This window comes from Lactuca saligna, chromosome 2, assembly GCF_052625555.1.
Source record: "Lactuca saligna cultivar CGN05327 chromosome 2, ASM5262555v1, whole genome shotgun sequence".
NCBI lineage: Eukaryota > Viridiplantae > Streptophyta > Magnoliopsida > Asterales > Asteraceae > Lactuca > Lactuca saligna.
The window spans coordinates 30,108,852-30,120,222 of NC_136418.1; the positions used below are offsets into that span (position 1 = coordinate 30,108,852).

Below are 11,371 nucleotides of genomic sequence, written 5' to 3' on the forward strand. Positions count from 1 at the left end.
GGTGGTGACGATGAAAGTATGACTCCAATTCATGAGACTTCAGTAGTGGCTTCATCGGAACGGGTCACCAATTGTGATACTGTGGAGCGGTGGCAAAATCAAGAAATGGAGACGAACCATGGAATACGCATTCTCGATGTTAGGTTAAAAATATATATTTTATGTTGATTGTTAATTTCTTTTGGTGGTCGTAATATAGCTTTAAGGGGTTGTACATTTTATCTATTTTGATAAATAAATAATAAACAATAAATAAATAAGAAATAAACAATAAGTGAATTAAAAAAGAAATAAAAAATAACAACATAGTCTTTTTAAGTTTAGTAAAGACCAAACACTTAAGTTTAGTAAAAACCAAACACGCGGATTGTATCGCTTGTAGTGTCTTATTATTATTATTATTATTATTATTATTATTATTATTATTATTATTTATAATTTACTCTTTTTATATTAGTCTTCTTTTAAAAACATAAAAGTGTTAAAAACTATTTTCAAAATGACAACTAAGATACCAGATACCAAATGTAATCGCAACTGTTTTTTGATTTTTTTTTTTTATCTTTGTAATTAATCGAAATTGTTTAGTTTGTTTTTTTTATTATAACTTTTATAATGTATTAATCGGTTTGAATATGAATATATCATTGAGACTAATTTGTTTTCATCTATACAATGATAAAAAAAATATTATTTCAATCTAGGATATACAAACACACTATATTTCTTTCTTAAAATCCATTTTTTTATTTTTGTTATTATAAAATACATCTTTTATATTGTTATAAATACATTTAGTGCTAGATATTTGAATCCATAAGAATTTAATAAGTCCTACATCATTTTGTATTGAACTTCATACCATAAATATTGCCGGATGTTAAAAATAATTACAATGTTGTAACCAACATAAAATATCGAGTGTAAGGACAAGTTCTTTGTAATATTTACAAAATATCACCAAAATATGGAATTCAACCAATTTATTATTTATCCATATACTAAATGACTTTACATTAAACAATAAAATAATGTATCCGGTCAATATTATACATACAATTGATTCCCATAATATTGAGGAATAGTATGGTTATTTGCTACCATATTTTCAAGATTTGACACTTTTGGTCCCTACTCTTTACTAAATTGGTGTGCTGACCTTATATTTTTGAGATTTGCCTCTTCTGGTCCCTACTCTTTATAACTTCCTACTCTAAAGGTATATATACAAATTTTCTTTATAAAAATTATAAAATGGTTGTGTTGGTAAACATTATTCCATACGTACACTAACCTCCATTGCCCGCACTAAAGTGCGGAACTTCTTCCTAATTTTAATCAAATTTCATAATATTGATCCAAACATATGTTTTTATTTTTTCATTTCTCGAGTTTCTACAATATCAAATATGAGTGCAACCTGTATCTTTTTTTTTTTTTTTTTTTTTTTTTTTTTTTTTTTTTGAATTTCTTATGCATTTGTTTGAATCCCATACATTAGTTATTATATTCAACCCACCATATGACCCTTTTGTATTATTTTGTGTATTTATACTGTTTTAGTGAGAGGGTTATATTTATAGGAGAATATCTTTTGTAACATGGTATCAGAGTTTTACCATACCTTTCCTAATTTCTCTCAATTTTCTTATTTTCCTCAAATTCTTGCTGACAGCTGCTTTATATTATCGACAACTTTCTTCTTATTTTTCTATCTTTTATCGCTTTACACTCATTTTAAAAGAGGGCAACCGAAAAACCTTACATAATAAAAAATATCAAGGCTTTCATCCCTCTCATTCTTGATATTAAGCGTTTAAATTATGATTCACAGTGAGAACCATTTGAAACCCACTGCGTACAGTTTGGAGTTTTGGATCATATTCAATAATCGAATGACAAAGCACAGGCGAATGAAATTAGATTGATTTTAACATAAAAGTATGGATTATGCGTAATGTATGTCTCCCGATATTTTATTTGATTATTTTATTGAATAAGAAAATTGAATCTTTGGCTTAGTCGTGATGCGTCTGCTGTTATTTGTGGTACATCTTTTCCAACTGGTTGCTACACGACCTTATATGGGTCGTGACATGTGACTACAATCAGCCAAAACCCTAATCTCGATCCTTAAACTCTATTTAAAGACACTAACTTATAGGGTTCCTCATTTACTTAACCTCCATGTCTAAGAAGCCTTAGAGTAGAAACATGGCCTCATTTTCATAATCATTGTGTTTTGGTGCTTGTGGTGTGATCCTTGAAGAAGAAGTTAGATTTGGTGCATAAGAAGTTAGATTTGGTGCATAATAAGCTTGGTCGAGTGAAGTTTCAATCTCCTTATCATCTCAAAGTGCATGTAAATCATAATTTTTCCACCTTTAACCATATGCTTCTAGATCTATGTTTTAAGCATCTTTTGTCATTTTTTTGGAATGATTTCCTTGGAGTTTGGAGGTCACTAATTATTTTGAAATGGTTTTTTGGTCTAAATATGTTAGAAATGAGTTCATGCTCAAGCCCTCATGGAATCATGGAAGGAAATCCTTGCCTCTTTGGTTTGTTTTAGATCTAGGGTTTGCATTATTAAGGTTTATATAATCTTACCTATTAGAACACTTAAACCTTTTGTACATTAGAGCATTGTACTACATAACCTTTTGTGCTATAAGTACTTGTAAAATCAGAAAAATAATTACATGAAATCACAAATGCCCATATACAATTTCGTACACAGAGAACGGTCAAGTTAAAAAATATATATTCGCTTTAAAATCAAAATTATCATTACGAAATCGCAATCATTTTAACGAAATCCGCAATCCCAAATGTGCAATATCATTGGGTAATTTTTTTTTTTCAGTTATTTGTAAAAAAATATTAAGGAATATGGGTATTTTAATCTTTTCCTTTTCTCATTTTCATCGGATCCATCCCGACCCGGTTTGATAGATTTGGTATCTAGGAAGATCGAAAAAAATCCCCACCCATATAAATTTGATCCACTAATTGCATGCTGGACCACACTTGTATTTGCTGTTGCAACAATACAACCTGCCCCTTGGTTTTGTTTAAAATTACTTTATTGCCGGAAGTTACACAAGTATTACCATTTAAGGCAAACAACACAAGTCTTCCCACTCACTAATCCTTTCTTTCTTTCTCCTGTGCTTCTTCTGCTTCCAATAATTATATCAACAAAATTTCACTCTACGTTCAACCTTCGCAACTCTCTCTCTAGCTTTCTCTATCTTCTCTCTCTCTCTCTCTTCTTCACCGGCTTCACCAGATCGATAATTGAAGCTGAAGGGTCGATCATCCAACTGTTTAATTGTTTACCGAAGACAACAACTGAAAGGATTGTTTGATTCAGCTGCATTTTTTTGAATTCTGAATTTTGATGGATTCTGGGTGTTCGTTTCGCCTCATGGATAGTTAGATTTTCGAATTCAACTCCTTCGGTTTTACAAGGTATGGAATTATGATTCATTTGAAGCTGAATTATGCCTCGAAATTGAATTATGTTTGTTGGGTTTGGTGAATTGGGGTATTTTTCTTCTGGGTGTTTTTTTAATTTGGTTAATTAGTTGTGTATTTGCCAGATTATAGCTTTTACGATTTGTTACCCTTTTTGCTAAAGTGGGGTTGTTGCTTGCTAATTACTCATTTTGGGATTAAAATTCGTGTAATTTGTGATTTCATTATTGAAATTGTGTAATTATGTTTGCTTGTATGTATGCTTTCTGTTGCTTCTTGCTTAAAGAATTGTGTGGCCCAGAATAAAAAGAAAAACATAAAGAACCTTTATGAATCAGGCATTTATTGTGGGGTTTGTAAACTTAAGGTCAGTCTTTTATACAATGAAAGGTATATATATACATATGTTTTATTTAATAATTTTCAATTTTTATTTGTTGCCTTTTTTTTTTTTTTTGGTTTGAAAGAAGCTCTGTAAATGAAGCTTATATTTGCTTTAATTAGGATTCCCAGTTGTAGCTGAGTTTATGAGGTTGAGAAATATCAAGACAAAACACCTGTCACTTTTCATGCTTTTCATGTGATATTAGTTTTGCTTTATTAAACTTTTCTCTTCTTCCTGCTGTAAATTCTCAGATACATCATTTATATTGTATAGTTGTATGCTCAAAACATTTAAATCAGCATTCTTCAATAACAAAATGTAGAAAACAACAAAGCATTGTTAACAGTTTTTTACATTGTGCTCTCGTGAGTACTCTTCGCTTTTTTGTTGAACATTTATGAGGTTTGCCACTCTGCGACTTGTTCAGTGGTAATAAATTCTAAATTTTATCTTCATATCTTCTTCACACCTGAATTTCATTTACTTCTTTATTGTTGGTTTGATTTCTTTCAATTATGTGAATTGCACGCATCCCCATGTTCAATATATCCCTATTTCATCAACTATCTTTCTATTGTTTTATTTATAGAATCCATATCTTGGTGAGAAGATAGCAACAAAGTATATATATAATATGGGATGCTTTGTATCAACCCCAAAGGATTCAGGTGGAAAAAGAAGGAGGCCAGGAAACATCGGTGAAGTGGCAGTTTTTGTTCCTGGTTTAAGGATTCCAAAACCTGTGGATTTTCCTGAATCACTTGGAGATCACTTATGCAAAAATTTAGTTGAACGCCTTTCTGCTCTTAGGACACGTATAGTTGTTATGGCAGGACAAGAAGGTCCTACTATCACAAGAACACGAAGACGAAGTGCCACTCAACATGGTTAGTAATAAAACTATTCTAGTTTTTAACACAGTTGGGAAAATGGTCTCAAGGATTCCTAACAATCTGCTTCAATCAAATATACTTTAAGTGTTTGGTTCTTTATTTCTTTCTTCTAAGTATAGAAAGTTGTGTGCCAAATCTTGGGAGAACTATGCGGGTTTAACAGGGTGACTTGAGAGATTAGTCTATGCGATTTTAATAATTTGATATATAATGTTGTTGGGAAAATAGTCTCAAAGATTTCCAATAATTTGCCTCAATCAAATATACTTCAAGTGTTTGGTTCTTTCTTTCTTTCTTCTGAGTATAGAAAGTTGTATGTCAAATCTTTGGAGAACTACATGGGTTTAACGGGGTGACTTGAGGGATTAGTCTATGTGATTATAATAATTTGATATATAATGTTGTTGGGAAAATAGTCTCAAAGATTTCCAACAATTTGCCTCAATCAAATATACTTTAAGGGTTTGGTTCTTTCTTTCTTTCTTCCGAGTGTAGAAAATTGTGTCTCAAATCTTGGGAGAACTACATGGGTGTAATCTGGGGTGACTTGAGAGATTAGTCTATGTGATTATAATAATTTGATATATAATATTGTGGGGAAAATAGTCTTAAAGATTTCCAATAAGCTGCTTCAATCAAATATACTTGAAGTGTTTGGTTCTTTTTTTCTTTCTTCTGAGTGTAGAAAGTTGTGTGTTAAATCTTGGGAAAACTACATGGGTGTAATCGGGGTGACTTGAGAGATTAGTCTATGTGATTGTAATAATTTGATACATAATGTTGTTGGGAAAATAGTCTCAAAAGATTTCCAACAATTTGTCTCAATCAAATATACTTGAAGTGTTTGGTTCTTTCTTTCATTCTTCCGAGTGTAGAAAGTTATGTCTCAAATCTTGGGAGAACTACATGGGTGTAATCGGGGTGTCTTGAGAAATTAGTCTATGTGATTGTAATAATTTGTTATATAATTAGATTTACAAGTAGCCTTTGACTTTCAGGAGGGTCAACTTTAGGTGATCTTCTACAAGCTCTTGAAGATTATTTACCTGTCCTTCTAGGACTGGTTAAAGATGGTAAGTCATGAAATAAGCTATTTTATTATTTTTATGTGCTCTATTCATACTATTATTTTTTTTTTTTGACTAATATGCAGGAAGCCCATTACAACATAAAGTACAATTTACATGGATAAACCAAGAGGATGAATCAGAGGTAAGACAACAATCTAACTATAATATTACAATTTACAATCGAATGAAATGAAAACAATATCTTAATATGTTTTATAATAATAATAATAATTTTCAGGAAATGGCAATGTATAGTGCTTGGTATGAAGTATTATCTGTTTTGCACTTGATGGCAACTTTATCACTCTCACAAGCTAATTTGTTGCTTCTACCAAGAACATCCACTGATGGTTATTTGCCTAAAGTATCAGAAGGTGACTAGTTTCTAATTTTTTTTTTTCTAAAAAATGTTTATTCCAAAAATTGACATGATTCAAGATTAAAGATGCCACTAAAACAGTTTACGAGATTATGAAAAGGGAAATGCTTAAAAACGTTGCAAAATAACATATTCTACTAATATCAGTATGCATGAAACCAGTTAATGATTATTTGGTAGAATACCTGTTTTATGTTTTATAATGATATATGTATATTTCAGTTGATCATTATATAAATTATATAATATTTTAGTTTTCTTAAAGTTGGTAGACTACAGAGGCTAACTATTTAAAAACTTTGTACTTACTCTGTCATTATTGAGGATAGATACAACTTTATAGAGCATTAAATATTTAATGTATTTTAACTTTGAGAATGTTGATGCTAATCTAATGGTTGGCAATTTTAAACAGCTGGATCTTATTCTTATCTACTAATTCTGTCATTATTGAGGGGTTTAGTTTAGATTCTTTTAAGTTAGATTACAAATTTACATTCATAGTCCCTATGGTTTGGTAAACTTTACGGATATTGTCCCTCCAAACAATTTTTTCACTCTGTGGTTTAGTTTTGGTTTCTAATCAATATATAATGACTATTTTGCTTTTACCTAAATGATTTTTGTTTAAGCTTTTATCGGCTTATTAAAACAATAATTGTTAAATTGACTATTTTGTCCTTATCTGTTAATATGACAGAAAGCAGGAGATCTGCAATTGATATTTTGTTAAAGGCTGCTGGATATCTTGATTGTGCTGTAAGGCATATACTTCCTCAGTTGCCTCCTGAACTCAGGTTTATAGATTTTTATAAATTTTAGTCATGAGTTTTATAAAAATTTAATTTTATAAAATATTGGTTTTTTTTAGGAGAGATCTTCCAGTTGACCTTGCTGAAGGAGTTCTTAGAGCACTCTGTCTTCAAGCACTAGGACAGGTATATTATTATTATTCTGCCAACTTTTGATTCTGATAAAACTTTTGACATTTTTTTAAAATAAATTATCTTTTATAAATTTTGCTTTTTGATATTAAGTGTTGTATGGATAACTTTTTCTTTTTTAGACTTAGTGTGTACATGTAAATGACCTTTTTACCCTTTTATTTACAAGAAAAAGACAAATTTTGAAATCTTTTTTTAATACATTCCAACAAAAATAGAATATAATATAACTATTACATTATCATGAACAAAAAAGATAACCATTTTTATCAAAGTCCATATACAGTTTAACATATTTATCAACAAGTAAGTTGAACAATTTATTATATTTACCAAAGTCTAAAACCAAATACACACACCAAATTGAAAAAGATAACTACATCTTTGCCTACTCTTTGAAAATGTAAATTACTTCAACACAATATGTACCTTTTCTATTTACAACTATATTTTCTTGATTATATAATCTTTAAATACATTAATTTTTTTTATGTGTTTATTTTTTTATCAGGGTGTTGACATACAACTTGGGCTTGCTATTGATAGTACAAAAGCCACACTTGCAGTGAAAAGAAGGCTTGCTTGTGAAATGGTCAAGTATTGGCAACAGGTATTTATTTATTTATTTGCAAAAGACATAAATGCCCTCCTCATCCTCATCATTGAAAATAGATTTTGGAAATTTGTTCACTTGTGTTGTGTAGATATATGTTTATGTGTTTAATGTTTATAGTTTCATATCGATCTTGAGATTATCATCCTTCACACATATTTAATCAAGGGTATTATTGACTTTAATTGTTAGATTTTGATTTTGATTTTGATTTTTTCTTTTTTAACTAATGCAGGCTCAAGATAATATTACAAACCTCCCACTAGCAAATGGTTGGGGTGAAAAACATCGTTTCTATGTGAAATGGAAATATATTGAAGCCAAGGTACCTTTTTTTATATATATATATACTTCCTATATTTTGTACCCAATGAATATTATGAATTTTTTTTTATGGGATGCAAGGTTAAAATTGTCATTTAGTCTCATTCAAACGGTTTATTTACTCTTTAGCCTAAAGACAGACGTTATGTATACAACACTTTATCCAAACAGACCTCGATACCCATTTAGGGACTTAGGGGTTGTTACATTTTTACTTAATTAACTTAATAGGTTAAGCACTTATACATGGTTGTTTCTTTTTGAGTAAATTACACGAATGGTCCCTATGGTTTGGGGTGATTTGCACGTTTGGTTCCTAACTTATTTTTTTGACTCGGAAGGTCCTTACTGTTTGTTTCTATTGCATGCTTGGTCCCTGTGTTACATAAAAAGACTATTTTGCCCTTGAATTTTCAATTTATTTAAATAAACACACCCCCAACCCCACTTCCAACTCACCTTACCTTACCTTAACTAGCCCAACTTATTAAAATAAATAAAAAAATCAAGGCCAAAATCGTCTTTTAGGTAAGACAGGGACCAAACACGCAACAAAAGCAATCAGTAGGGACCTTTCGAGTTAAAAAAATAAGTTAGGGATCAAACGTGCAAATTACCCCAAACCATAGGGACCATTCGTGTAATTTACTCTTACTTTTTTACTTAATCTGTAGAAAATGAGTTAATAACCATTTACCCATTTGTGATTCTTCTTTTATCCTCTCACATTAAAATTGATACATATAGTTAAAATTCATGAGTATTGTGAAATTTGTTTCTTTTAGTGTAAGGATAAAATGGTCATTTAATCTTTTTGAGATAGTTTATTCGGTCTATGAAAGAAACAGACTTTATGTATACAACACTTTCTGTACACATCATTACCCTTTCAACCTTTATGTTAATTTATTTGATTCCATGTATGTTTTGTAATTTAGTTAATAAAAAGTTGGTGTATATGTATATATTTTCTTGTAGGCAGCTGCATATTATTATCATGGTTTGATTCTGGATGAAGGTAACACTGAAAAATCACATGGAATGGCTGTATCTGCTTTACAAGCTGCAGATGAGTATTTAAAAGAAAGCAAAAGGTCATGTGAAGCTTTCAATTCAGCAGTTCCTCTTTCAAGGTAAAATCTCAATGACATCCAAATTACCATTTTACCCTTTTGTCTACCTAGATGATTAATGATATAGATTCTGAAGTATTCGACACACTTTAGCAAAAAATTATTAATACATCAAGTCAAAAATTCATAACATTTGTTGATATCAAATATGTTTGTTTTTTAAACAGTAGAAAATAACATGATGTGGTTTTCTTTTCTTTTCTTACTACTGAAGTGAAGTAAATAATTTGGTGTTATTTTGAATCTTGAATTTTATATTATTTTATGCAGAACTCCACCTCTTTGGGGAACTATGAAATATCTTTCTGAAAAGATTCCAAAAGACACTTCTAGCAAAGTGCGCATCAACAGGGATTTATACACTTACGAAAAGTAAGTATTGAATTGAGTTCACTTCAATGTTTCCAACATACATACATACACATACATACATACATACATACATAGATACATACATGCATACATACTAATGTAATTAAAAAATGAGTACAGAATCATGGAAACAGCGCCAACTTTACCTGATTTTGCTTTGGCCCTAAAGCCGGATGAATACCAACTTCCTGATGTCGATTCCTCATGGAACAATGAAAATGTGAACAAGGGGCAGATTGGAAACAATAAAGATTAAGAACAAATATGACATCATGTGGTTATGATGCTATGAAGATCGATAGTTGAAAGATATGGATCATATCGTCTCGTTGTCATTTCAACAACTCCATTTTTTTTATGAATCATTTTGTTGGTGAGTTTGTTCAAAAAGCGTTATCACCGTTCATAATAGCAATGTATGAATACTATAAATACAACAAGTGTTTAATATGAAATATGAAACTTGTACAATGTTGAGATCTTTGTGTAAGATGGAGATCGTTTGCTTTTAGATTTGTCTAATAATGTATATGATATCGTACACTTGAATTGAGATGAGTGCAATATAGTTTGTACGTCGTTGATACAATAGCAACATTTTCGTCAATCTTAGGCAATGTGCTCTCGTCATTTGGCATAAAATAACATATATTTTTAAATTTCATCCGATAATAATATTTTTTGTATATTGGTTGGTTGTTTTAGATGACAATTTGATGGTCAAATAAGTTGTAATGGATCTAGCTTAGGCAAAATGGAATGGACAAAATTAAAGTGTGTAGTTACTTTTGCACAAAAAGTACATTGCTTGAAATGGAAGTTGGCTTAAAATGTGTTGTCCTTGTATATATTTAACTCATTGTGGAGTACAAAGGTTTTTGTTGCATTAGCCATTAGAAAAAGCTAGTATTGGCTAATAACTGTTTAAAAAAAATGTTATCTTGGTGACATGATACAAATAATAATTTTACAGAAGGTGACGATGCATCCTTAGTTGCATCATTATGGGATGCTTCAAGTAGAATAATGGTAATGTTACAACTGTGCAGCAACTCTGCCCTGCAAACAAACTATCTCTATTAGATCAACATGCTCCTGTTATTTTACTCGAAAGAAAAGGAGCAGCAACTCAAAAAAATATTCCCTGAAAGCTAGTGTCGCCTAGAGAAGAGACAAACAAAACGATCGGCCTATAAACGGTCGGACCATGCACGAGGAAAGATAAACAATTCCCTCTCACCAAATATAAAGCTTAACTTTCCATCGTTGGTTACTTGCTCTAACATAGAAGATGATACAGAAACATTAAATTCATATCTGGAATATTCCATGTCCAAAAAGAAGTACAACATAATAAATGAGGGTGTAAGAGCTTCATTGATAAACACCATAGCACCTACCCAGTCTACTCCATTCCCCATCGTCTCATACACCATTTTCCTCTAAATTCTCAAAACTCATTATTTGTTTACTCGTTGATTAGTCCAATCCCAAGTAGTTATATGAATTATATTACAGTATGTACGAAAACAAACAAGAAAATAAAAAAGGCTAAGACATGTGTTTAACACATTCTCCTTAAAACAAATTTGTCCGCCACCAGGTGTTTGTTTCCCAATATACAACAACTAGAAGTAGTTCTTATAGACCACCCGAACCCTCGATAGGCTTGGATTAAACTTTCAATACAACAAGAAAACTAAGAATATGAAGTAGAGAAGGATAGAGTTTTGCATTCTTTTGTGTATTTAAATTAGTCACCCAAAACCTATATTTAT

At 30.6% G+C, this 11,371-nt stretch overlaps 1 protein-coding gene across 2 annotated transcripts; it reads left to right on the forward strand.

Annotated features, from left to right (window-relative positions):
* Window positions 1-3,102: 3,102 nt before the first annotated feature.
* On the forward strand, window positions 3,103-10,104 carry LOC145030832 (uncharacterized). 2 transcript variants are annotated; one of them, XM_078979257.1, is made up of 12 exons: window positions 3,103-3,474; window positions 4,455-4,752; window positions 5,757-5,831; window positions 5,912-5,970; window positions 6,067-6,202; window positions 6,908-7,004; window positions 7,079-7,145; window positions 7,663-7,761; window positions 8,000-8,089; window positions 9,067-9,221; window positions 9,492-9,593; window positions 9,714-10,104. In XM_078979257.1, the coding sequence occupies exons 2-12, from the start codon at window positions 4,500-4,502 to the stop codon at window positions 9,847-9,849; spliced, it is 1,269 nt and encodes a 422-aa protein (XP_078835383.1). In that variant the 5' UTR covers window positions 3,103-3,474; window positions 4,455-4,499; the 3' UTR covers window positions 9,850-10,104. The 2 variants fall into 2 exon arrangements, with proteins under 2 accessions (XP_078835383.1, XP_078835384.1); XM_078979258.1 differs by lacking the exon at window positions 3,103-3,474 and adding an exon at window positions 4,157-4,294.
* The last annotated feature ends 1,267 nt before the right edge of the window (window positions 10,105-11,371 follow it).

Bases quoted from the DNA above. Each gene is read 5' to 3' on its own strand.
- LOC145030832 (XM_078979257.1), top strand. From the start codon at position 4,500: ATGGGATGCTTTGTATCAACCCCAAAGGATTCAGGTGGAAAAAGAAGG. The intron at 4,753-5,756 runs GTTAGTAATAAA...TTTGACTTTCAG, and splicing joins ACGAAGTGCCACTCAACATG to GAGGGTCAACTTTAGGTGAT. The intron at 6,203-6,907 runs GTGACTAGTTTC...TTAATATGACAG, and splicing joins TTTGCCTAAAGTATCAGAAG to AAAGCAGGAGATCTGCAATT.